This window comes from Hakea prostrata, chromosome 4 (assembly GCF_041222555.1).
Source record: "Hakea prostrata isolate BN-2017 chromosome 4, UWA_Hpros_2, whole genome shotgun sequence".
NCBI lineage: Eukaryota > Viridiplantae > Streptophyta > Magnoliopsida > Proteales > Proteaceae > Hakea > Hakea prostrata.
In genome coordinates, this window is record NC_142603.1 from 1,867,096 (window position 1) to 1,894,704 (window position 27,609).

At 38.1% G+C, this 27,609-nt stretch overlaps 3 protein-coding genes across 3 annotated transcripts; 1 reads left to right on the forward strand and 2 right to left on the reverse strand.

Moving 5' to 3' along the window:
• The first annotated feature begins 95 nt into the window (after window positions 1–95).
• Window positions 96–3,712, forward strand: LOC149016991 (RNA-binding CRS1 / YhbY (CRM) domain protein). The gene is made up of 3 exons (XM_089151293.1): window positions 96–655; window positions 3,101–3,307; window positions 3,422–3,712. Exons 1-3 carry the CDS (start codon window positions 110–112, stop codon window positions 3,479–3,481), a joined length of 813 nt encoding a protein of 270 aa, XP_089007419.1. The 5' UTR covers window positions 96–109; the 3' UTR covers window positions 3,482–3,712.
• A 798-nt stretch (window positions 3,713–4,510) lies between these two features.
• LOC149016992 (MATE efflux family protein) lies at window positions 4,511–16,635 on the reverse strand. The gene is made up of 14 exons (XM_089151294.1): window positions 15,838–16,635; window positions 15,622–15,716; window positions 14,676–14,784; window positions 14,472–14,527; window positions 13,652–13,707; window positions 12,081–12,219; window positions 11,848–11,985; window positions 11,691–11,759; window positions 11,450–11,560; window positions 9,792–9,920; window positions 6,311–6,388; window positions 6,120–6,191; window positions 4,881–4,943; window positions 4,511–4,791 (listed from the first exon to the last, which is right to left on the reverse strand). The coding sequence occupies exons 1-14, from the start codon at window positions 16,250–16,252 to the stop codon at window positions 4,690–4,692; spliced, it is 1,632 nt and encodes a 543-aa protein (XP_089007420.1). The 5' UTR covers window positions 16,253–16,635; the 3' UTR covers window positions 4,511–4,689.
• A 632-nt stretch (window positions 16,636–17,267) lies between these two features.
• Window positions 17,268–25,541, reverse strand: LOC149016993 (SH3 domain-containing protein 2-like). Its single transcript, XM_089151295.1, has 10 exons — window positions 25,125–25,541; window positions 22,718–22,840; window positions 22,566–22,635; window positions 22,315–22,466; window positions 20,542–20,643; window positions 20,043–20,243; window positions 19,870–19,932; window positions 19,620–19,772; window positions 19,433–19,507; window positions 17,268–18,093 (listed from the first exon to the last, which is right to left on the reverse strand). The coding sequence occupies exons 1-10, from the start codon at window positions 25,182–25,184 to the stop codon at window positions 17,977–17,979; spliced, it is 1,116 nt and encodes a 371-aa protein (XP_089007421.1). The 5' UTR covers window positions 25,185–25,541; the 3' UTR covers window positions 17,268–17,976.
• Between the last annotated feature and the right edge of the window lie 2,068 nt (window positions 25,542–27,609).

The following is a 27,609-nucleotide window of genomic DNA, read 5'->3' on the forward strand; positions in this document are numbered from 1 at the left end:
GTGGCCAGTTAGGAACGGTTCGAAAGAGACAATTCCGTACAGACCCGATACGTTTATAAACATTCATGACCGAAACAGATCATTGCTGGCAATCTTGCAATCCTTAGAGATGTTTGTGTCTTCTCTACAACCGCTTCACCTCCTCCTGCAACCTTCCTTTTCTCTGTTAATGGTTAAACCCTTTTGTGTCGCTGCCGTTGCTTCTTTTCGTCTCCACAAATCCATCACAGTCCAGAGCTTCGTCACCTCTCTTCCTCCTGTTTCCCTTCCACGTCATCGTTTATTCTGCAGCTGCTCTTCGTCCTCTGCTGCTGTAGCTTACCGTGGAGTTGGAAACCCTTCTTCTAATTTCGTTCCCGATGAGGAGTCTTCGAAAATTTCCCCTTCTTCTTCTGAAATGCAACCTGGAGATGACCCAAAAGGTGTACCTGCTGAGGCGGAAGAGGCGGCTTCTGTTAGCCAAACCGAAAGGATCATACTTCTTGCTAATGCTGGAAAACCACCAATCCTGACTATCAAGGAAAAGAAAGAGCTTGCATCTTACGCTCATAGCCTCGGAAAGAAGCTCAAATCCCAACAAATTGGCAAGTCCGGCGTCACTTCTTCCCTTGCCGCTTCATTTCTTGAAACCCTCGAGGCCAATGAGCTCCTCAAGGTATTCTATTACCACCACTTCCTCATTTCTCAATTTTCACCCAAAAAAATTCACGTTTCCCCCTGTACACCTAAATTTCAAGGTTTTCAATTGTTCGTTGTTTTTTTTGACATTGCTGCCCAGTAATACACTGGCACTAGGAATTTCTCCTGTCTGTGGTAACTTCAATCATGTTATTCCATTGTATTACCGTTGTCCAATGATTTTTCTGGTGGGAATTGTTGGTCAAATCATGCGTTTTGATTCCTCTTTTCCATAGCATTTATTCTGATAGATTGAGAGATCAGTGATTTTCACGGAAGGAAATCATAATGAGAATCAGGAAAAAGGTGAATGAAAAAAGGTTTTGTTACTTCAAACATTGAGGTTAACTATCCTGCCTTGTGGATGTTTGGGGGCTTTACTTTAAGGGACTCGTTGCCTCGCAGTGAGTGGGGTTGTGTAGCCCACTGTTCACTAATTCCTTTTGTGAAGGTTTGGCCATCTAATCTCAATACCAACCCACAAAATTCTTGAGATTAATGTAAAACTCAGGACAATATATAAGAGAGGCTATTAGACTTATCTTTGTTTGCTACAGTTCTAATCTTGATAATGGGGTTATAGGAGTTAAGGCATACTAATTTTACTCTTGATATGAAAACTGATGGGGGATCTAGATGTTTTTATTTATTTTTGGGTGGAGGTGGGGGACAAATAAATGTGATTTCTGGTTGTTGCTTTGAAACTTATGCTGGTATTGCCACAAGACGTGATGCATATTCCTCGAATAGTTGAATTTTCATAACAGATCACCAAGAAACTTTATTCTCCTATGAGGAACACAATAATGCATGTTACAAAGATAAAGTAAAACAAAAGAATAAGTGGTGAAGGCATGACACCTTCAACAAGGCTATTCTATATAATAAGGCCCCAAGTATAAATGACGTCTCTTGACCCTCATGGGTCTCATCCCTTCTCTCTGGTTTAGCTCACAACTGAGGAGCTAGCAGAATGGAAAAAAAGCCATACATAGTGGATACGGCTCCCACCACTGCGAGGCCTGTTGAGGTTCATAATTGTTTAGCCGTATCCCTACTAACCAAAGAGGCTGTTTCCAAACTTAAACTCGTGAACACTTGGTAACGATGGAAAGTCCTTCTAGTAAGGCCTGAACTTTAGTGTAGAAGCAAGTAGAACCCCTCACAAAAAAGTGTGGAGTTCTCTCCAGTGAACAAGGGCCAAAGTTTTAAGATTAGATGTATGCACCTTGATTGTCAAAATACAAATACTCCAAGGAAAGTGATTCAGTAAGAACTTTAGCAAGTGCTGTCGTCACTTCCTCAGGTTTGACCGTGATATAGGAGGCATTCATGTTACTACACAAATGAGTCTTTGAGAGACGTCTATATCTGTAAATACGACATATGTAATATTTCTTATCAGTAGCTTGTTTATTACTTATTCAGTAATGATTTGTTCAGTGAATGGGCCTATTAGGATTCAGTAGGATTAGTTTCTGTAGCAGCATTATTTTTATTTTGATCTGTTTTGATGTTTGGAGTGGAAAATTATTGTGGAAGCGGACTGTTAGTTTTAACCTATTTTTGACATGCTTTACAGGTTCAGTTGCTTTGATTTGGCATGAAGACACCATAGAGCTGGTTCCATTTTCTAGCATTTGTTTTGACATGTTTCTCTAAGTTAAACATTGTTTAAAGGGACAAAACTGCTAATATCAGTTGCATGGGGTTTACACTGCACAGTGAAAGCTGCACTGTATGACCACTCTGTAAAGAGTTGGAATGCATTCATGACTGGATCCAGCTTGGATGATTCTTCATGCATATTAGCACTTCCTATAGTCTTACTGTATCTTCTATGATTAACAGGTTAAATAGTGCAACTGCATCACAGACCTTAAATTTATTTTACCCAGCATACTTGTGTCTTCTATTAAGTTATTAACACGCTACATAATGCAACTGCATGCTCTAGGCCTTAAATTTCATTGACCCAGCATGCTTGATGAGACCAGAAAAGTAGTAACCTTCACAAAAGCCACTACCAGTGGTTCCCTCTCCTTTGGGCTGGTGTCAGGATTAGGATCGAACCATGGTTTTGGAGGTCAACTTGGTAGTCCGAAAAGCAGTTTTGGACCAAGATCTTGGTGAGTTGGTGAACTTATTCATTTTGTTTTGGTGGATCAAGCTTTACCATCACTCCAAATGCATGTTTGGCCGTATAATACATGTGCATCAAGTACGAGGGTGTCTCATGAAACTGTCACATTCTGGTTATTCATGGATGACACTATGTTTCAACTTGCACCACTATCTACTTAGATTTTCTGTTCATGCTCTGCACCTGATACCCTGTACTCTTGTTGCATCAGAAGTCTGTGAAAGCTCATCATGCACATCATCACACTGAGCTGATACAATCTTGTAATTGCATGAACAGCTTAAAGTGCATAGTAACTGTCCAGGGGAGCTTGCTGATGTGGTGAAGCAATTAGAGGAAGCAACTGGGTCGGTGACTGTGGGGCAGATTGGTAGGACTGTTATTCTTTACAGACCCAGCCTCTCCAAGTTGAAAGCAGAGGAGAAGAAGAAACAGGGGCAGAAGATCTTCATGAGAAAAAGAACAACACTGAAACCTCAGGAGTCTGTAAGGCTGATGAAGCATACTCTTGCATGTTTAACACATATATTGCATTCTTCTCATTGTAGAAAGTTCTATGCCCTATGCTAATAACCAATTACTTTGACTATGAAATTGCAGCAGCAGAGCAGACTTCGGAGACTATCCAACCATGGTCGTCGTGGAAGCAGCCGGGTTTGACTTAGATCTGTTGTATACATGTCCAAGGCAGGTTTTCTGGGGAAGAGAGAATGCTGCCTTTCAAAATACCTGTGTTAGTAAAAGATAAATCACCCCCATTGGTTAAGCTAGCTTATTTATGAACAAAGCCAACAATTGACTTTTCAGAAGAGTTCAGTAATGAAGCCAATACAAGCTTTGTGGGGGGAGGGAGGTTGTTGCTTGGTAGACAGACAGTAGACAAGCAGTGTTTGTGTTGTTGCTCACAGGACAGGCCCCACGTCGAACCCACCCCCGGGGGGAAAAAAAAAAACGAAAGGAGGGGCACGGAGCAAACAAAAGAAGCACACCCCCGTTGGCCTTCAAGCGTGTTCACTCGTACCGCTGAGTGAAATCTTTTAACTAACATGTTTCACACGACTGCTATTTCTGTCTTGCGGCAGCTGAGCCTGAGAAATCAAATTTCATGGCGCCTTTATAGGCCACTGTTCATCCGAGATGCATGGTCATGAACCCTAGTTTCTGTTTTGGTAAACACGAACCACTTCCAGGATAAACCTTCAACTCTCAGGCCCCTTAAAAGAGGTCAGAGAATCCGGATGTGCCGGCATGATTCAGCTTCCCAGTGTCGTTAATATTTCAACCGGGGCCATTGAAACTAAAGTGAATTTTGGGCACCTGCTTCACTCTCTGATTACTTCAAAATACAGGGCAAGAAGCGCCCTCAATCGTCTGGTAACATTTTGTGGTATTCCAGTGCTTCTACAGTAGGATTTTGATGCAAGATCGGCTACACTCTTATTACAACAAGAAAACAAATCATCCCAACATAATGTGAAAGTGAACCAGCGATTAAATATTGTTTAATCATTGGTGGGATAAGAATTTTACCCATTTCATTTATAACAGAAGTTGATACAACACTCGATACCAGCGAGGAAAGAATATTGTTCTCGTTACATGGATGGGGCCAGTAAATAATAAAACAATGGAACATGAATTTCTCAAATCGGAAAGCATAACACGATTTACACATTTGTGCTACTTTGGCTTCCAGGGATGACAATGCCATTATTAATGACCACTCCAGACCTTTTTGCAGCTTGAACAATGGTTTGACGTGCTCTGGTTATGTCGGTCATTGATCCAAAAGCAAGGATGTCACTGTCGTCAGCATAGTTGTAAACATTCATAAGATCACCAATCTTCAAATGGATAGAATGGGATCCCTATGCAGCTTTCAACTTTTGCAGCTTCTGTTGGTTGAATTCTTCTGAGTATAGCATGCCACTGGGTAGAGTCAGTCGTCGCAAAGCAAGGCAGAATCGAGCCTAAAGAAGGAAATTTACTTAATTAGTGAATAGAAACAGAACACATCCATGCTTTTAATGAACTAGGAAGTCTAGGATGAGAGTATTACCCATTGAAATCCTGCAAGGCCCCACCAGCAGCCTGGCAGACCACACCCTCTACTGCTCACAAGCTGACAAGAGGAAAAAGTTGCTAAAGATCAATACAAGACATTCAACAAAAACTATCATTTTATCAATTAACTTATGATAGGGACCCGCGAATCAAATATGAACCAGTAAAACATTGCATAACCTTTCCCCACACCTTCCCCCTATTGATAAAACAGAGTAGCTGATGTGGTTTTGGTCAACCCCGTGGAGATGCATTGTTACAATCAGGCTGTAATTTATGTTGCTACTAATCCAGTGTTCCATGAACAGAAGGAGAAAAATTAAAGCTAATAGCCATTTTGTGCAGAATGCTGTTATACAAAATAAAAATTTCCATCCCATTTTCTTACTTCCAGCATGTTGAAGCTGATACTCATCATATTTCCTCTTACTCCAAATTGTCAATTTACACTCTTCTTTTCCAACCTTGCTTATCACATCCGGTCATTTTATTGTTCAATCCTCACACTTTGTATCTGTTCCTTGGTGTTACTTTCGAATCTACTTATTCCTTTGATAAAAAGTTTGTCCTCTCTTATGAGATAAATCCCTATACCTGATGGCACTATACTTAGAAAGGACCCATTACCCTTAACTGATCCCTCTATATTTACACTCTCGTCATTTATTCTGGTCTACATTTGAACATGCTCGTCTTTTCTCCCTCTTGTTTTCTTTTGACCCTACACATAATTTATTTTAATGGTTCAAGAACGAATATGTTCTCCTACCATTTGCAACCCTATCTGTGCCAGCTACAGGAAGGTAAAAGAGTTCAATTCGAACTACTGAGGGACAGACTGGGAAAGAGATACTGTCTAAAATAAGTATAGTGCAGATAACCATCCTCATTTGAAATAATGGAAATGGTTTAGTATTGAACATCCAGAAATTCATTTCTGGTAACCTCAAAGTATGTACATGGTTACTACCATAATTGTCACGCTGTTTAGGCGACCCAAGGCGTTCTGGGGTCTTGGAAGTCAGGCAAAACCAACAAAGCAACCAAGGTGCCCACCCAGGTGACAGAAGGTGCCTCAATGCCCACATGGCCCTTGACAACTATGATGATTATCATTTCATACTAAAGGGGACATAGACAATGGTGCTTAAATCATGAAAACACACTTTTCAAGTACAAAGGAGGGGCAAAAATAAGTTCAAGTACAAGGGAGGGGCAAATATAAGTCACATACCACTAACAGAAGGCCACCCAAAGAAAAACACCCACTCATTGATAAACTTAGAAACCTAAGATCCCTGCCAGCCTGCACAACAAAAAACACACATAATTGATAATCGAGTACCTATATATTTCCCAATTCAACGTGAATTTATCATTTGCAATTATTGGTGGGGATATAAGGTATAGGGTGCACACACATACCAACAATGTTCCTTCAAGGCTATGAGTAGCAGGTGTCACCATTAATGCAATGAAGTATGGAACCAACACTTTGTGCATCTAGCAAAGGAATGAAAAGAAGAATTAAAATATAACCACAAAAATGGTTCAAATTATAACAATCTCAATAACAAGTTCCTTCCTATTCCATTACCAGAATATTTCCTTTACACAACCCAGTTTACAAGGATTTCCTAAACTCTGCAGCATTTTGAGTCACATGGACAGGTGATTTGGTAATAGTTGCTCAGAAAGAAACTAATTCTCTGTTCTTCAACTGGTGGGAATACTATTCTGTGCTCCCTTGCTAAACTGTCTATTTGCTTGGACATAAACCTCAAGCAATACCTGGAGTACCAGTGAGCTCCTTGCTTACTTCGTCAGTCCATCTGCTGGCTATTCTCCAAGGAAAGAAGCCTGGCTTTTGGTGCAAATCAGTGAAAGTATTCCCAAGACCAGGTAAATAACTCTCTGCCCAGTTCTAAAACCCTGGATTATTTTCCCTTCACCATAGGAATCCCATTCCCAACTTTCTCTCTCTCTGAACCCAAGATCTTACCCACAGATATCCCTATTCCTGATACTACATAATGTGGACTTTCTCCTCTTCCCACACAGAGATCCCTATACCAGATAATCTCTCTCTAAAACCATTTTATGTCAGCTTCCAAAACCTAGATTCATCCTCCTAGTTTTTCTTGCCAAAACCTCTAATCACTAGCAAAAATCCATAACACTCCCTACTGCTTAATGATCCACATCGTTCACTCACCCTTTGACCCCTGAAGATCATGTTGGGAACAACTGTAGAGGCTATGAAGTTGTCAACAAGGACTTCAAGGTTGGGAAGATGAATGAAGGGTTATTAATCCTAGACTCTGGGGTAGCTTATGGTCTTATCCATTGTGAAAATTTTCTTTGAAAAAGAAAGGAACACCTAACTATCTACAAAAGTGGGATTCAAACTAGTCAAATAAATTTCTTCCAAACTAGAAGGGCTGACAAAATACTGCATGAAAGTAAGAATATTCCTGGGCAGTCTAATCGCCCAACAAAGTCTGGTAATCCCGAATATGTCCTCAATGCAAAAATGCATAGCAAGGTACTTAGGTACCCTAAGATAAGATGGTGGAGCCTAACACATGAGCCTCCTCCAATTTTGTGGAACAGATTAGTTGATGAAGTTTTTTTAACAAGAGAAAATGCCAGATGATTGAAGCAGAAGTATGCTAGCTCGCTTTACAAAAATAAGGCGATGTGCAGAGCTGCAGTAAGTATAAAATCATAAAACAAAGGAGTCATACTATGAAACATCGGGGGAAGGTCATTGAAATCCAGCTAAGTAGAGAGACTTATATGTTGAAGAATCCATTTAGTAATATGACAAGGACAAGTAGACCACTGACAAAAGCTATTTCTGAGGATGCCCACGGTAATTTGTCAACCTAGCAAAAAGGATGTTCATATGGTCTTTATTGGCACATCGAAAGCCAATGATTTAGTCCCTAGAGATTTAACCCAACATGTTCATAGAAAGATAGGAGTGTCAAATGATTATATAGAGGTATTAAAGGTATGTATGAGGGTGTTGTGACCAGTGTGAGATCTAGCAGAGGCCAGGGGCAAGGAATTACCAATTACAGTTGGGTTACATCAAGGATCAGTCCTAAGCCCTTATTTCTTTGCACTTATCATGGATGAGTTAACCAAGAACACCCAAGTGAGTTACCATGGTGTATGCTCTTTGGTGACAATATTTTTCTAGTGGATGAGACAAAAGCAGAGGTGAACTCTATGTTAGAATTGTGGGGATTGACCTTAGAAACCCAAGGCTTTAAGGTTGTCTATTAAAGGTAGAGGTATATGATGTGCAACTATAGTGACGCTATGATCAATGATGACAAGGTGAAATTTGCGGGAGAGCAACCTCAACGTGAATATTTTATATGTTGGGTTTATTATACATAGAGTAGGTGACATAGATATGATGTTTCACAAAGAATTAAAATGGGTTGGATGAAAAGAAGAGGTGCAACCAGAGTTCTATGTGACCATCACATTACTTTAAAGCTTAAAGGACAAGTTCTACAAGACTATTGCTTGACCTGATATGATGTATGGGGCAGAATGTTGAACAATTAAGAAAAATATAGCGAAGCTATGTATTGTAGAGATGGGGATGTTAAGATGGATGTGCGATAAAACTAGGAACGATAAAGTGAGGAAAACGGATTACAGCTGATGCGGGAGTTGGCCTGAGCAGTGACAAGCTCCAAGAGTATCACCTGCGGTGGTTGGACAATGTGCAATGGAGTCCTAGGGAAGCCCAAGTAAAGCTGAACTAATTCCTATTAAAGGAGCTAAACTGCTAGGAGTAGGCCTACAATGACCATAGGTGGTGAACAATGAGGTGCATAGCCTGGGTTTTGTTCCAAGTACGACCTTTCATAGTCTTTTGGAGGCATGAATCCATGATGTTGACACCATGTAGCAGCAAATTTCCTAATTTCTTGGGGTATCCTCTTTCTTCTTTAGCTTTCAGTTACCATTTTCATTTTCCATTTCTCAATTATCCTTTTTATGCTATTCCTACTTCCATTCTCCTTTATATAGATCATCAGTTTTCCCTACTTGGTTTGAAAAGATCCATGTAGCCAACCTTATCCGGTTGGGCTAAATTGTTGCTGTTGTTGTTGGACAGCTGATGCAGCACTTTTGGAATCTTGGACTATCGGAATGGCACGATTAATCACATGTAAATACAAAATTACCATGCATTGGCATTCATCCCCAAGTATGTGTGTTCTGTGCCAATAATGCTCTGACCAATTCTTGGTTTCTTAAAGCTCTATTTTGCGAAGTGACAACCTCTTGAGGCTGAAATTTGACATGGATCTCCCTGTGCAAAGAATTTGGGATTGATCTGATCTGCCACACAGCTGATTCCTAGAGTAAAGCTTCCTAAGAAGGCCATGTAGGAAACCTTAAACCTATATTTCTTTTGTAACCCAGTATATGACAACTCCAGTTTAATACTAATATATGAAGGAAATTTACTAATGGCAACTCCTCCAACCTACACATGCTAGAGGAGTTGACATCTAGTGCACCTGACAGTAGCTAAAGACAAAACTGCAGCTGAAAGGTTCATAATAATCCACATCTTTCAGAAAGACCACCATGCTTATTGGATAGCATGATTACCAAAATGGGTTACAACAAATACGGTAAGTAGATATCATTTTTCAGGAAGGTACTTGAAAAAGCAAGGTGCATCACGTAAAATTTTGAATTGCTCAAAACTTCTCACAAATTCCAATAAGAGCAAGCCAGAGGCGGGAACCTGACAGATATTGTCCCTTCCTAATTAATGAGATCTAAATACCAAAATAACCAAGGAACTGAAATGGTTCCATTTTAATATTCAAGACTATAAAACCTTGAATGTTGGAAACAAACTAACCTCCCCAATGATGAAATGATCAGTTGTGAAAAGGTAAGGGAACAACCAAGGGACAGATGTCCCAATAGTTCCTAACATAAGTCCAGTGCAGGCTCCAATGATCACAAGTGATTTCAGTAGCATCCTTGCCTGCAAGATGTACTATTCATTCAGTAACTTCAAGAGAAACTTACAAAATAAATCATGTGATAGAACCAACTTTTCTTCAAAAGGACCACAATAAAATCATTATCCGTTTGGAAAACTAAGACTATTTAGTAAAATAACTATATTGCACTGAGTCAACTGTGTAAACTCTATATTTCTCCTTTTGAAGCATAGGTAACTTTGATAACAAAAGGAAATACCATACACAATGTGCAAATAGAACATGCATACATACAGACACATGCAAAGCATGCAGATAACACCATATATATACATATTATATACATATGTATATTCTTAGAATATATTCTCAGAATATATTCTACCCCATCAGGATCCCGATTCATGGATCTCTCGGTTCCAGAAATAAGAGGATCAAACCATTTCTTCTGACTCTTTTTCAAATTAGAAAAATGTTGGTTGATCGTATATTTCATTATAGTTCTATGATTCAAGTATCAGTTCCTATTTGATCCCTTTGAATTCCATATTCGAAGTTGCGATCGGATCTATTCATTAAAAAGAATCGATTCGATACATTTCTTATGTATCCATAGGTGCTATATTGGATTTGAATCAGATTTGCTACTGTCTTATTCAATGTTTGTTCAATTACTCTTTTACCCGCAAATGCAATGTAGGCATTTGGTTCGGCAATAATAATATCTCCTAACATACCAAAACTTGTTGTCACCCCACCGGTTGTGGGAGATGTAAGGATTGATACATAAAATAATTTTTTATTTGATTGATAATTATATAAAGCAGAAGATATTTTAGCCATTTGCATCAAGCTCAAACTCCCTTCTTGCATGCGTGCTCCTCCGGAAGCACACACTATAATAAGAGGTAAAGATCTATTAGTAGCATACTCGATCAAACGGGTGATTTTCTTGCCTACTACGGATCCTACCCCCCCATGAACTGAAAATCCATAACCCCAATTGCTACGGGAATACCATTTAGTTGACCTATGCTTGTTTGAACAGCCTCAGTTAACCCTGTCTTTCGTTGATAAGAATCGATACGCTCTCTATAAGGTTCCTCCTCTTAATGAAATTCAATGGGGTCCATAGAGATCATGTCTTCATCCATAGGATCCCAAGTACCCGGGTCAATTGAAAGTTCGATTCTATCTGAACTACTCATTTTCAAATGATATCCACATCGTTCACAAATATTCATTTTTGCCTTAAAAAAATTCTTATAATTTAATCCATAACAACTTTCACATTGAACCCACAAATGCCTGTATTTTTTATTTATATCGATATCATCAGATCCTTCTCTTATATTTATATTGAAATCACTGCCGTTCTTATACTTATACTATAACGCCCACTTTCACTACAAATATAACTAGAAATGTAATTGTCATTGTAATTGTCGATACCACTTGAAATGGAGCTATAACTATGCATACAGACACATGCAAAGCATGTAGATAATTATCAAAAACTCTAAGGTTACAAAAAGAAAAGAAAAAAACCAAGAATTATATGATCCCAAACCTTTTCCAAACTTTGGTTAACTCCATATATCAACTCAGGCATAAATGTTTGTGCAGTTTGAGAAAGAGGCTCCCCCCATACAGTACACATGCAGAAAACCTGAATCATAACCTACGGTGACATAGTAAATTCATCAAGAACAAAGTTAATGCCTCAACGGTTCCTCATGTATCAGAAGAAGTATCAAAACAATATGCAGAAAACAGTGCCCACCATTTTATTTTTGGTGGTGGAGGCTAACCTGATGGGCTGCAATAGTGATTGTGCCCATAGAAGTAGCAAAATATGTCAGAAGTGAATAGAAGGCCACCTGAACATTCAAAAAATGCATTAATGCGTCAACTTTACTTAAGTTAATTAACAGTGAGGGAAAATAGTTAATCAAGTCTAAAGCACACCTTCGATGTCATTGTTATGAACACTGGAGCAGCAAGCTCTAGTATTTGCACCAGTTCCTTGGGTGATGGAATAGATAAGGAGAAAGCATTAAAGCCCTTCTGGTTCAGATTGTCAATCATCATAAAAGCTGCAATGACCTGGAAAGTATACTTTTAAGTCAAGAACTAAACAAAGGAATTAGCAGACTTACAAACACATACAAAACAGTAAATTGGAACCAAAATTAGCATACTTGTGAAACCATTGTGGCCCAAGCTGCACCTGCAATACCATATCCTAAGAAAGAGCATAAGACAACATCACCAACGCCATTTACAGCACTAGCAACTACCAAAGCCTTCAAAGGTCCCCAAGAATCTTTCATTCCTAGACTGGGCATTGTGAGAGACAAATGACAACATTAATCAACAAGTATATGAAGTGGAGTTTGAATTTCTCATTAGACATTCAAGAATGGGACTCACTGGCAAGAATATGTTCCTTAAAATCATTGGAGGATCAAAATAATAGGGATGATGGCATGCAATATAAATATAACCAGACTGCCAAGACCAAATTACTTTTCTCCCATGATGTTAAAAAGGGTGTACCCAGTGGATGCAGGGGATCATAATGAATGCAGCTTTAACCCTGCTCTTGTGGAGAGGCTGTTTCTAGACTCGAATGTAACAACCTTTGTTGTTGCACCAAGGGTCCGCCATTTGAGTAACAGTGAAAACAACAGACTCTTGCTAAAGAACTACCCATTACACCAGCACATAAATGTCGGAAACAAAATTAGCATCATACGAGATGAAAGAAGTGAGTGCAGATTGAAAACTATAATAGAAATGATGAAGGCTGCAACTGCAGCATAATTATTGCTTTGAGACAAAGTTAATATCCAAAGAATTACAAAGGAAAAGAACCCAGACAGACAGTAGATAGAATAGCCAGCAAGGAAAATCACTAGTAAACTATAGAGCATAAACAGTTTCTCAAGCTACACCATCCTCCAATTTCAGAACACTGAACCATAGGAGGATGCTGAAGCAATCTTTTAGGAGGTCTGACCTTAAGGCTGAAGCAATCTTGTAAATTTCTTGGCTTTATGTTCATTAGATCCATCCATCAATTGTCATTTGCATTCAAACTGACTTCAAACCAAAAAGTCTATTCATTCCTGATACATATTTTAAGTAGTTTTAGTTTTTTGGGTAAAAAGTTGTTTTAAATGAATTATATGCATTTGAGACTTCAAGTACTCCCCCCCCCCCCCCCCCCAAAAAAAAAAAAAAAAAAAAAAAAAAAAAGAAAGAGAAGAAGAAGAAGAAGAAGATTTGAAGTACACAACTTTGTGTAGAATGTGCCATATTAGATAATGGAAAGTACCATTTTGGATTTGATTTTAAAAATTGAAGGTCTTCATTGTGTTTAGAGAGCCTAAAATAGGATGCTTTTAAGAGTTTCAAGACCTAATTCAGCCATTTACCCCTTGAAACGAACAATTGATGTATAAAAATATTGCAAAAGTTATGACCAAAATTTTAGTTTCAGTCATTGGTTTTTGAGATGGCTGATACAAGGCTCAAAACCAAAACTTGAAACCCTGCACAAAACTAATGTACTATGAAGACAATACAACAAACAACCTTCACATGTTCAACGAAAAAGACGTTATAAATAATGGCTGGATCTAAAACAAATTCATATGGCAGAAATAAAAATAATCATTACCTAAAAAGATAAAAGAAACAATAACTAGAGAATGAAAATCTAAATATTGGTAAAATTATTGAACAATACAAATTTACACAAGCATACCTGGCACTTTGAGCAACCCATCCAACAAGGAGTGCCGGCCAAGCTAAACCTCGAATCTACCAACCAAGTAAGAATCCCAGTAATTAGGAAATGATTGTTCAAATGGAGTACACACACACACATGTCATTCAATAAAAAAATATATGTTTTAGGGTGAGGAAAATGGCTCTCTTGCAGGAGATTCCTTTTTGGGTGGGTGGGTTTTTTTTTTTTGGGGGGGGGGGGGGGGGGTTTATGACTCTTAATAATAATACAAACTGAATTCATGGGATCTACAGGGAAAGAGAGATGAAAGCTAATCATCAAAATTATAATAAACAGCAAGAGAGGGACTTCTAGTCTTCTACACAACAGTGACTCATGCAATTTGTAATTATCATCAACCATTCATCAGATCTTTGTTGGTAAAGATCAACCATAACTATATCTCAACAGAAATATAATTTTATCTAAGACAGAGAGAGAAGCACAAACTGATGGTATGATATACCTCATCAAAGGCCAATAGTGTTGCAATTGAACTTAAAACCAAACAAATCAAAATACATATAACCTAAATCAAAGGTTGGATCATAACTCAGAAATGAATAGACAATACAGCATTCCCTTCTATTGTAATAAATTAAGTGTACCCAGTACCATACATGGGTTTCTTTGAAGCCATGAAATCTTCTAAATTTATAGAATCAGAGGAGTAATTGAACCTCACAAAATTGAAACTATTAACCTAACAAAGTAAAAAAAAAAAAAAAAAAAAAATCTTAAGCATGCTTGAACAGAATGTAGAAAAACACAATTGTTGATTTGATGGTCAGCATACCTGAACATATGTGTTTGCAGCAGGTACTATATGCATATTCTCCTGGCCGGTGAAAGCTGGAAAGGGACAGAAAAATATAATTTCAAGGATAGGCAACCTTTTATAACATCCTCCTAATATGCATGAGACAAGCAAAACTGTTACATAATTGGCATTCCAGAGTTCAAAATAAAAAACATCATGAAGGATTCATAAAAAACTTACAAGTTAGCATCCTTGTGCCTAGAAATTTTGTGAAAAAAAGCATTCCCACGCCACAAGCTAAACCAACAAAGAGCAAGATGGATATTTGATGTTGCACTTCATTTTTGTCCTGTACAGATCATTTATCCAGAGTAAAGAAACAGAATCACACATGCAATGAAAATAGAAGTTCACTACAGCACATTATGAAAGTTCAGTTCCCTTATCTTTTTTCAATTTGAGAAAATTATGCAATAAACTGAGGGCAAGAATAAAGGAAAAAGAAGATCAAGGTACACAGCCTAATTAGGCGCCAAAATTACATGACTAAAAGAAAATATAACAATCACATTGTTCAATAATTCATGATACCTTCCACCACTGTGTTTGATTCCGAGATAAAAGTTTCAAAACAATGTATTACGCGTTGTGCTTCATGATATACACCCACAAGCATGCAAGCAGAGAGTGTTTTGCCAGATGCAAAACATTTTTGTTAATGGACTTTACATCGAAAGATCAGGAGAATTATTTGAGTGGACAATAAATCCAGGAGCCAAATTTCTTGGTGCGTTAGGTCAAATTAATCGTATAATCTATTCTGCTTATAACGCTAAACTTTGTCATCTATTCCTGAGTATTTTCTGATGCCTGGTATTCTGGCCTTCATGAATCATCAAGAACTTCCAACCTTTAAATAGTCAAGAACACAAGACTCAATTTTGATCACTTAGTTCAGCCCATAACTTTTCTGCTCCATTTGACATCCGTTAGGAAACATTTCTAATCTACCGTTTAACTCACATAATTATTATTTGAAAATTTTTGTTTAACAAGAGTTAATTGGATGACCGAGCAGGTATTGAGAACAACAAAGATAAAATAACTCTCCCACAAACAGAATTAAGCTGACAACTATTGAGAATAAGAAAAAAATAAAAAGAATTTCCGACAGAGTTAAACTAACCTCTTTAGCGAGAGAAGTGGCGACCATGTTGGAAGTAGCTATTGAGAGGAACATGAACGAGTAACCCAGATAATCACAAATGACAGTGCCTGGTCCTGCCCATCCATAAGAGACAATATGTGAGCAGCAGAAAGATTTACTAATTGAAGTGAAACGGGGGTGGAGGGATTGTGAACAAAAGAAGGAGACACTACACTTGTACAGTCATTCATGTACCTAAAGCAGCAAGTTCCACAGAGCTGCCTTGACCGATAACTGCAGTATCAATGAGACTCATCAGGGGCCCACATATCCAGAGCCCAGTTGCAGGTCCTGCAAAAATGGCTATCTCCTTTATCTGTGTCCAAATGCTCTTGTCTGCAGCAAAATTCTTTGCCGCTACAGATTGATTATCGTCCGAAACAACGATTCCATCGTTGCTACTCGCGCAAGCAGGCTTCTTCTCCATAGCTTGATACGGAAGGCCAATAGACGTAAAAGAACTCCTTCTCAAGCCAACGTTGACAAGGGAAGGAGCAAATGGAGAGGCAAACTGATTGAGTAAAATTGAAGGAGACGAAAATAATCGTCTTTCGTGATGAATTCGCACAGGCGGTAAATGGCGGGGGAGAGCTAGGGTTTTGAAGTCCATTCTCGAAAGATGATTAAGAGACTTGCTTGCGAAGAGCTCAATCAGCTTATGGGTTTGGTGGTGTTCAAAGCTCGGAATACCAAGGGGAAGTGGGGAACACAGTGTTGCGAGCACACGGCAGCCACAATGGAGACAAAAGACAATTTCGTCAGTTAGTACAGTTGGCTTGCGAGGAAGAAATGAAGAACAAAGCGAGGCCGTCGCAATGTGAACGAGATCGTGAAAAGCGAGACCATATACTGATCAGGAAAGATTTGAAGGTTTCATTTGATTTGTATACCCTCTGTCTCATACACAAATTTTTTTCTTTTGTTATTGTCGTGTGAACCGTTCAATGGTTCCAAAATTCGAAATATGTACAGAACAACAACGGGCGAAAAGGACTCAACGGTCGATTTAAAAGAGTGAATTCTTTTTTCTTTTTCTTTTTTTAAGCTATTTCTAGGGTTTTGCTTGGTCTTACGCATTTCACTCTTTTTTTTCTCTTTTTGTTTTTTTAAAGCAATTTCTATGGTTTTGCTTGGGTCCTACGTATTAAATATGCAGGACCATCAAGCAACACACTATGGACCGTTGGATCAAAATAAGATTCAATTTCGACGGTCCAAAATCTCGACTTGACAATTATGCTCATTTAATGTGATGACCCAAGCAATTTCGCTATTTCTATTCATTAGAGTATATCAACAGGCTAAGTTTAGATGCAAATTTTTGTGATTGAACATGCCATCTGATCTTTGCTAAACAATCTAGCACCACGAGCTAATATAGTCCGTCGGAGAGGTCCTGGGTTCGCACCCATCCGGCAACACTTATATTAATAATATTCCCCCCACCCTATATATAAACTCTTCAGATTAAAAGAAAAATACAATCATAAAAAGATGTTAATTGTTTGATAGATCAACATTATTTTGGAGATTTGAGCAACCCTAAAGGCTCGAGAAACAGGAAACGTACAAAACCTGTGTTTTAGGAACCGAAACAGAGATACACAACGAATAAGAAACCGGGTTTCAAAAAATCCGAATCATATAACGGATAACTCTTAATGTTATGGAGTGGCCAATCCAAGGTTTTTTCTAAGAGCAAATTATATGATCGGTTTTGGTTAATTCTGAACTGGATTTAAGTGGGAAAAAATTGTGAGTGATATGATTTCGATTTCAGGTGGGAAAAAAATAGAATCTTTATTCCGTATCAGACGATACCGATCCTAAGGATGTCAATTTGAAATCAAATCCAAAAGGGAGCAGAATTAAAATTATTGAATCAATTAAATGGCAAATTTAAGATACTACCCTATACAGATGAATCTCATTAAAAGACTGCCCAATATTTCATACAAGGATTTGTAGCTGAAGTATGCAACAAGGTCAGGAAAGAGAGAATGCCATAGAAGGAATTGAACATCTTCCACACGCACGCTTATAACAAAATTATGCACACGTGATGAATGAAAAAGCCAAATAGAAAGAAAAAAAATTCCTCCAGGCATAATCGATTGAAAAAAGAAATGTAAGGAGACAACTTACATACTGAGCAAAAAGGATGCATGCAAAGAAGTCCATACAAATAAACAGGAAATGAAAGTTATATCACACATCAAAAATAAGAATTCTTCCCTCTGTGCAGGAATATCCACATGCTCTGCCTGAGTTGAGTATGCCAAAGATGAATAAATAAGCACCCAAAATAGCTGGGCATCTTTCCAAATCGCGATTCTAAAACACTTCAGCTACCTTGCTTGCAAGAACTCTATCCCGTCTTTCAATGAACCCAAATGGAAACCAACCTGCTTTCCCCTTGCACTCACCTTCTGCCCAGCCATTGTTTGATACCTGCCAAAAGCACAAACCGATGGTAAGACACATGATTGAAATAAGAGGAAAGACGACAAATATATCTTGCAGAACCAATACAAACATAGAAGCCTTAAACAGGGAGGAAACAAATTGATAGCAGAGAGGAAGTTGCACAATTGGACCTTGCATAACACTGTCAACATTATTCTGAACTCTATGTAAGTTGAACAAGACCGGAAACGTGAGTGATCGTCAAAAGATGAAGGCAATAGCCACAATAGAACCAGCCCCATTCACAACCCATTTCACACAATAAAGATGAGACAAAAATACAAACAAAGAAAACTGGTCAATACTCAGACAAACTAATTGATGGGTTGTTCTTCAAAAAGGGAAGGGGGGGGGGGGCAAAGATCATTTCTCATGGAAGCTCTAAATATAGAATCTACTGCTATTCATTGGGGAAAGGTAGGCAAACTCTCCAATGTCCCATATGTGTCAATCTCTCCTCCTCTTTCAGAATGTACTTCATGCCCTCATGTGCCTAACCTTGTAACAAGTATATGCAGTTAGTTCACTGAGAACTGAGAAGATGCTATCTCTCCCTATATTTAATATATAAAACCAAACAAAAAAAAGCAAAATGCCAAACATAAGAGTGTTCCTTTCTTTCTTCCTTTCCATGCTGCTACTTCAAGGGACGAACTGGAAAACTGAAAAATAGAGAACGGTATCAATAGCTGGTCCAAAGATCCCATTAAAAGCTGGAGCAGTTCCGTGGTCAACATGTGCAAGCGCACTACATGTCACGAAAAATAGTTCCTGGCTCAGTTTAATCTAGCAGTTAAGCAAGCAGCACCGTTGATCAAATTTGAACCTGATTCTGGAAGGGTAACCCTAATAAATGCAAGAACAGATCAACTGGTGCATGGCCCAGTGCTGAGCGAACTTTTTGTTTTTGGTTAATACAGGCCCTAATTCTCCCTCAAAGGACTAGAAGCTGAGTGAAGCCATTTGCTTAGAGAGTAGAGCTGGCCAGCAATTTTGGTAATGCAGATTCCTCACCCCAGCAGGTTAATTTCCACCCTTCTCTTTATACCACAGTTTTCCATACACTGTTTTCTTTGGATCCATGTACTGTATTAAGTTGGGTGAGGCTGAGTTTGTTGTCATAGCGAACCTGGAGGAGTTTTACTGTTTCCTCACCCACACCTTAATTTCCGCTGGTTCATTTTGTCAGAACTGCACTAAACTCAGTGCTGCAATTTTCTTTGTTTTAAGTCAAGAGGAGGCCAAAGCAGCACAAATACAATATCAAATGAAAGCATCATTAACATCTCAAAAAGTACCCAGACAAAAAGGAGGATTCACAAACCTTACGGACAACAACATAGTCACCCACTGACAAATTCAGCTCCACATCAGACTCAGCTTGATATGAATGCACAACCTACAGCAAGTTGAAAAGAAAACAATTTCAGAACTAGAAGGACATCAAAGAGCCATTAAAAAACTGTGGTTCTTCATTATTAAAACTTGTGTACAGGGAAAAGGCCTGTGACCTCTCCTAAAAAGTATCCCATGCTGTCCGTTGACCCATCATATGTTTGAGCCGCAAAAACACCATTAACTTCTTCATATGAGGGTGGCGGTGGCATAATATTGTCCACAGCAGTGTTAGGAGGAGCTTCAATTCTTTGGCGCTCTGATAACATCTGCCACTTGCAACATAAACATTAGCAACTTTTAACACATAAGGCTAGCTGCAAATAATTAGGGGATTTCATTCAACTTCATGATGCACTTCCATACCTCTCCTTCAACTTGATCAAGTATTTGTAAAATTCGCCGATGATAAGCACGCTCTGATTCAACCTTCAACAAAAAAGGGAAAAGTGGAGGTAAAGTTTGATGTCCTAAAACATCTGGCATGCAGATTTGAACTCTGAAGAACTTCATCAGGCATGAAAGGCAAACAAGATTACCAAGGTAATAAGTCGCTGGAGTGTTAACCTTTGTTGCTGGGCTTCCACAGCAGCCATTGCGGCAGCTGCTTCTTTCCCTAATGTGGCCATGTTTGACTTGAGTTCTAGCAGCTTGGTTTCAGCAGCTTCAAGCTTTGCAGCATTATCAACACTGCCTACAGATTCCCTTACTTTTATTTGGCGTTTAGAGACTTCAATAGCCTGAATGGATCAGGACGAAAAATTAAACAAGCTTTTATGAGCACTAAGTTTAATTGTGATATTCAACTAAAAGTCAGAAACATTCCACAACCCTTCAGATAATTAAAAGAGAGAGAGAGGAAGTAAATAAGAAAGAGAAAGGAGGGGGGGGGGGAAGGGGAGACAGAAAGGCTGAGCCAGCTGAACTCGTGTGCTCATGGCACAAGTTCAAAGTAAAGGGATCACCATCAAACCAGTCAAAATACGTTTGAATTATAACTTCTACAGAATAAAGTAAAAGTAACACATCTCAGGTAACCTGAGCCTCAGCTTCCTGTCGCATTCTATCATATCGCTGAGCAAGATGCCGAGCATCCTCCAGTGGTGCTCCCACAACCATTGCTCTTAATGGCTCTGCAACCTGGAGATTCAACGCATTGAGATGCCAATTAGCTATGCAAAATCTAAGCAGAGATACACACACTAAAAGATGATTTGTAACCAGAAACTTAGCTTACTTTTGAATGATGGTAAAATCTAGGAGGAACTTTGCTAATTAAAGCAGACTAAAATTCCATCAATTGTACTACATAGCTGCACAGGGCAGGTCTTTTCCCCTTTCCTTTTCTTCTCTTTTTTATTTTTATTTTTATTTTTTGGGTTTGGGGAGGGGGGGTGGGAGGAGCAGGGCAGTGGAGGGAGTGGGATGCTTGGGATGGTGTGGGGCTTTGTGGGGGGCATATTTTCGGCAATTTAAAACCAGAAAAGCAGATTATCTACATTTGGAAGAGCCATTGTCACCGACATCCATGGACATCAGGAAACGTGATAAGACTGTCAGCATATAAAATGTTGCTCCAGTTTTCTCCATCAAACTATTACGACTTACTGTTAATTCAAAGATAAATTATTTAACAATGTTATTCATCCACATACTTTCAGATTATTAAAAGAGATCCCTGAAACAATCAATAGATGTGTTCAAGCAACCAATGCATCTCCATTCAAAGTCTAGAGGATATATGTGTCTGATTAAGTTATTGCAGTGCTTCTTCATGGATCATTAACACCTTATTCTTCAGGTTTTACTAATTTTCCCCTTTTTACCCTTTTAGGGATGTAATCTGACTATATATAAAAAGAAACAGCCATTAAGCGTGTCACATCATTCTCAATTTCTGATTCCAAACCCCAGTTGACAAATTATATTTTCACTGAGGTTGTCAACAGGTACAGCCGGTAAGGTAATACTAGCCATGTAGAACAAAATTAGGGAATATAGCTTGGTCAATAGGTAATGCCAGTAAGGTAATCCTAGAATACAGTCAGGGAATATGGCTCGAAGCCCATTTAATTATCTAGACTAGATGTGGAGCAGTGAGCTAATTTAACACAGACATTTATACATATATTTACAGTTCCCAATTTCTGTTTCTCATTTCATCATTTCATGACGGGATCCATGTTCCTGACCTCAGTTAGTAGGGATAAGGCTCTAGCTGTTGTTGTTACTTCTGTACAAACATGCTAACTCAAGGCCAAGCCCCTGTGTCCCATAAGCAATCCAATCAAATCTGCTCACATACTCATAATCTTCTGCCCATAGGCCAAACACCAGATCTCATAACCATAGGTCCATAGGCCATCCAAAATACAAAACAAAAATATCAGCACAAAATATTAAAAGTTTACCAACCTTACTCATTACCATCAGGGAATGTCAAAGATCTCTCCCCTCTTTGAGGATCTGGGCCATTACCTAACCTAACCCTACCCTACCCTACCCATTCACAGCCTTAGGTTTCATTATCTTTCCTCTGCTTCTACCAATAAATTGCCCCTATAACTATATTTTAGCATGCACTTTTCAAGCATGGACACAAGAATATAAATAAATTAAGAATGCATGAAATAATCAGCAATCTAGATTCTACCACCACCTAACGTTTTCAAACGAAGATGAAGCACTAGATTATTGAGTGTTAATGTGTCATTACCAGAGGTCAATGGATAAAATTACCCAAAAATATGTTGCAACTTTCTGTCCTAAATCTCAAAGTAGGAAGTATTGAGAGCAAAAGATTTAGCAAACCTGTGTACCAAGGGCCTTAAGTAGACTTCCACGTTCCTTTTCAATTTGATTACGAGCTCGTGCAAAACTCAGTGCAGCTTTTGATAGAGTATTACCACCAGTACATGTATTTTCAGCACCATATTTCCTGCTATCTTCTGACAGTTTTGTACCTAATTGAGAGTAGTGATTTGATGAATGTAACGTGATAACAATGACAGGAAGAAAAAAAGATATAGATTTACCAATGGATGTGAAAGCTTCATCCTCACCTATCTCAACTTGTTTGGACCCAGTAATAATATAACCTTCAACACCACGAACAATATCCCTTTGGAAATGCTGGTAAACAGGAAAGACATTTATGGGCTGACCAAGAATAATACAGAAAAAATTTCAACTTCAATACAAAATGGTGGTCAACCTTCGCTGCACGTGTTGAAGCATAAAGCTTCTCAAGTTTCTGATGCTGGTGTAATTCTGCCTCATCTGTTACTAGATTATCTGACCCTCCATATCCTCCACCTCCAAATTGCTTGAAGACGGCCTGAAATAAATTGTAAGGGGGCACGAAAATAATATGTTTCAAATTTTTACCATACAAAAATATCTGTTCAAAGATAGAAAAGATCTGAAGCAAATGGGTGAAAAAGATCATGTAAGATTACTACACAGAAATTGGACATAGTCACACAGATAATTAACACGTTATCCATGAATTAGTCAAATATATAAATTTCAATCGCATCTTGGAGATTTAGACATGAAGAATATTATGTTTCCCTAAGGAAGAGGATGAATAGATACTCTGCCAAAGCAGATGGGGGAAAAAAATTGTGCTTGGTTTTTAATATGAGGAAAAATGGTGGCAAACTACCCTGCAAGTACAATAGTGTCTTCTTGGCTGGAAAGGACCCTGCTCCTTGTGGAAACTAATCAAAAGGGAGAAAAGAAATTATTCACTATGATCCCGATGTAGAATTCCAGAGGAAAGTGGACGAAAATATTTTTCCAGCAGTGTGATTTGCGTCATCTCATTCAACCCAACCCCTACACTTCAAGATTGATTCAAGTTAAGAGTCAAATTAGGTTCCCAATGGGTTATATGGGTCCTTTTTCTTTTGGTTGACGGTCATGGCGCTAAAAATTTGCATTTTCTGTTGTAAGGTCCAATTCTAGAAACCCTAGTATGGTGTTTTTGAGTCTTAATTAAAAAAGGAGTTTGTTTATACTTTCTAAAAGATTCGAAGACTTTCTTATTTTTTTAAATTAAGGCCCATTTTGTTTTTGGGCACATGAACGGTTTTGTAAGTGTTTAATGTTATTAATGGATACTATTTCTACTTACTATTTATCAAAATCATAGAAGAAGAAAAAAGAATCACACACACACGCAATAACAACATGACACTATTATGAAAAGAGGTTCTTGGTCAATGTGGGACTTTAATGAACATGTACTCATAAACCCAAACTTGAGGAGTACAAATGTAACTCATTTAATTATAAACTGATGTCCCAATCACTCTCCTCCTGCAACCCCACCCAACACTTCACCCTTCTTAGTTTATCTGCAACTCGCCCAGGCCCTCGTCTTCATCATACAACCCCATCCGCAACTTCCCCTGCCTCTTAAATACTTCACCAAAAAAAATTAATGCAGATTGAAAATGGCTCGCTATGGTTGGCTTTCATAGAAGGAGCACAAGAAGAATGGGAAGGAAGGAGAAGGGGGAATCGCACAATATCTTTCTTTTCTCTTTTTTCTGGGTGGGGAAGGGAGAAGGCTGCCAATGCACACACCAGCCACACAAGCTCTCACAAACATAAAATCAAATCATGTTGCATCATAGATATTGGAAATTAAAGCAATCCTAAATTAAGACTGACTCTCTAACTAGGACACAAGTTCAAAATAAAGACTAACTCTCTGAATAAGATACAAATTCAAATAAGGAAACTCAATAGAATTAGAAACCACACAGCATATGAATCTAACTTCTAAAATATACCAAGGTACTATTTACCCAAAAAATATATTTCCTTGAATCCTACTGTACCTATGACTGGAACTAGACTGTCTGAAACCCCGTTGGGTTTGAATCTGTCCAAGGCTGTTTTTCCGCATCACCAACATGCCCCAACCACGAATTGCTCTGTTTTGCATGGAGAATTCAAATTTGTATCCTACTTCCTACGTCTTGCATTATTTTTACACTAACTAAAGGGCTAATCCGGGTAAATGATCACACACTTCACTTGTCACAGCTGTGTTGTGTTTCATTCAGTTTGTACACTTCAAGGTCAAATATAATGGGAAATTTTCTTACATTTTCCCCTAGTGCACTTCATCAAATCATTTGGAAGTCCCCACAGGGATCCAACATTCACTAGTTTACCTAAAAAGGGACCTAATGGAACACAGAAAAGGCTAAAGTCACTCTTTTTCAATCCATTTCAAAGCCAAAGGAAAAATAATTGCCCCATTACACGATCAACGCCAATATGCTAAAATACCAACACACAACTGCCAATGTAGTAATCCCTAACCCTAAATATGGCAATGCCAGCTAAGCCTATCGAAACAAAAACAATAAATATGTGTGAGCTGCATTCACTAACACAAACCCCCCCCCCCCCAACACAAAAAAAATAAAAGAACGAGCTGCAGAAACCTGATCATACACGTACAACTGACCGCAACGGCCGTCTTATATTTAAACTAATAAAAATTCCAAAAGATGAAAAATGAATCGACGTGTATATAGAGATCTCTTGAAGTGATTACGGAAACACTGAATCAAATAATAGACAACATTAGGGTTCAGAACCTGTTGTTGCTTTGCGACCTGTTCCCTGATCTTCGTGGCTTGTTTTCTGATGGCATCCATCCACGAAGTACTGTGAATGCCTCGAGTTTCTTCTGTATCGATATCAGAAGCGAACCACGAATACGGCAGAGAGAAGAGATCTAGAGAGAGAAACGAGTGAAGGTGAAGGAGATTTTCAAAATAAGCGAATGTTTCGGTCTTTTATGTTGTCAGAAACACGGTCCAATGTTAAATTTCCATGTACGAAACAACAGAATACTAGCATAAAACTTCACAACGAAGGAAATTTTCTTGGCGACGACGATTAGAACTTTGAAGTGTTCTTCAAAAATAGTTTACTCCTACTTTCAGAAATTGAAAGACAGAGTAGGATTTTCCCTTTTTTCTTTCTTTTTCCTTTTTTTTTTTTTTTTTTTTTCTTTTCTTTTCTTTGTTTTAAAATTTTCTTGTTTAGTTTAGTTTAAGACGAGCAAAGAGTCAAAGACGATATAGAATAACCACGATCGACGGTAGTTAGTGGGCATGTGACGATATCCTGATTTGACGGCATCGAAAGGATTCCAAAATAACGGTTTTCGATCAATAGTATATGTGCATTAGTATTGGGTTCCTTTTGTGACTAAATAGCTTATCACACGTGCGAATTCCCATTGGACGGCTTAGATCGTACTGAAAGATCCAAATTCAAAAATCCTGGATACGTTTTTTTTTTTTGGGTAAAGAATCCTGGATACGTTCATGGACCTTTTGATATTATGTGCTCAATGACACTCGTAATACCACACATTTTTATGGAGCCAATATCCTCTCTCTCCCCCCACCCAAAGCTGTTGGGTAGCGCATGAGGTAGTGAGGTCTTATACTTACGGGTCTATCCATGGCAAATAAGATATTGTAGGATTCACACTCATATGAATATTAAATAATGGTCTTTGAGGTAGATTGGGTGAAGAGCATCTTCGCTGCATTCTTATGTGTTACCCATAAGGTTTTCTAATAATTCATTCTCCATTATCTATTCTATTTTTATTATGAAAAATAAACAAACTAAAATACTTTGTATTTTAAATTTTTAAAATATTAAAAAAAAAAAGCCCCCCAAAGGGGCCCAAAACACCCCCCCCCCCCCTTTTTTTTAAAAAAACCTCTAATTTATTAAAAACCCCCCTCTCCCCCGCCCCCCGCCCCGCCCCCCCCGCGGGCCCCCCCCCCCCCCCGCCCCGGGGGGGGGCGGGGGCCCCCCCCCCCCCCCCCCCCCCCCCCCCCCCCCCCCCCCCCCCGGGGGGGGGATAATCTATACAAAACTTCAGAGTTGAAACATATCAAATGTATTTTCTTTAAGTTATTGAAGCACTCCGATTTGTGTAATACGGATACTAAATGTGTCTTCATCTCCAATATCAATTAGCTCAAACATTTTATATTGCACCCCAAAAAGACTACTTGAAGTGTAATTAAGTTGTTTTCATTGCTACCTGAATTACAACAGGTAAAGAGAAATAGAGAAATTCATCGTAAAAAATGAACTAAAAAATATATTTATATAGGCCATAGAGACTGTGGGTGAAAGAGTAAGGTCACCTCATTTTATGATGAGACTTATTTAGCTCAATTCTATATACGAAGGTATTTATTCAACTGTCCCTAAGGGAAAATGTATTTTTAATGACATCTCCATATTTCCACCCAACGGTGGACTTTTCGGGCCATGACAAAATTCGGACAAATATAAAATTATAATTATTAATATTAATATTAATATTAATTAATATATGGAATATAACTATGGTTGGCTCACACTAGGGTTCAAGCTTAGTTCGCATCGCACATGGGTTCAATCTTTAACCCCAAATGTATATTTTATAAATCTTTATTATATATAAACAAAATAATCAGTTCATTTCTGTTTGCTGTGAGATTAAAGTTTTCATCATATAAATCATAAGATAAAACATATAATTAAAATACGTATTTAAATGAAAATTAATATACATAAAGTTTAAAAAAAAATTCAACAAATTTTACACATAAACAAATTAAGGAAAATGATGGGAAATTAAAATAAAATAATCATTTACAGTGATGATTATGTTAATTTTCAAAAATCTATATAAGTACAATGAGACGCACTATACGTGTAATTATCTCACAAGTAGTCATGTTGATCATATAGAATTATCTGTGAAATAAGTAGTTCATTGTCAAGCTTGTTCACCAAAATGATGAAAATAAGTGGGTGGGAGAGGGTGTATAAAGATATTAATAATTTTTTATCCTTTTCTTCAATGCTAAGTTTAACAAATGAATACCCTACTCGTGATGCCACACTGTGTAGTGCACAACAATAATTACAATGGGCTTTCTATTATTTATTATTTATAAAAAAGGAAACAAATATCGATAGTTATATATAGGGATAATTACTATTGCCCCCTTGTACTTTGGTTTTATTACTAATCAAACATCTTTCTTTATGAAATTACTG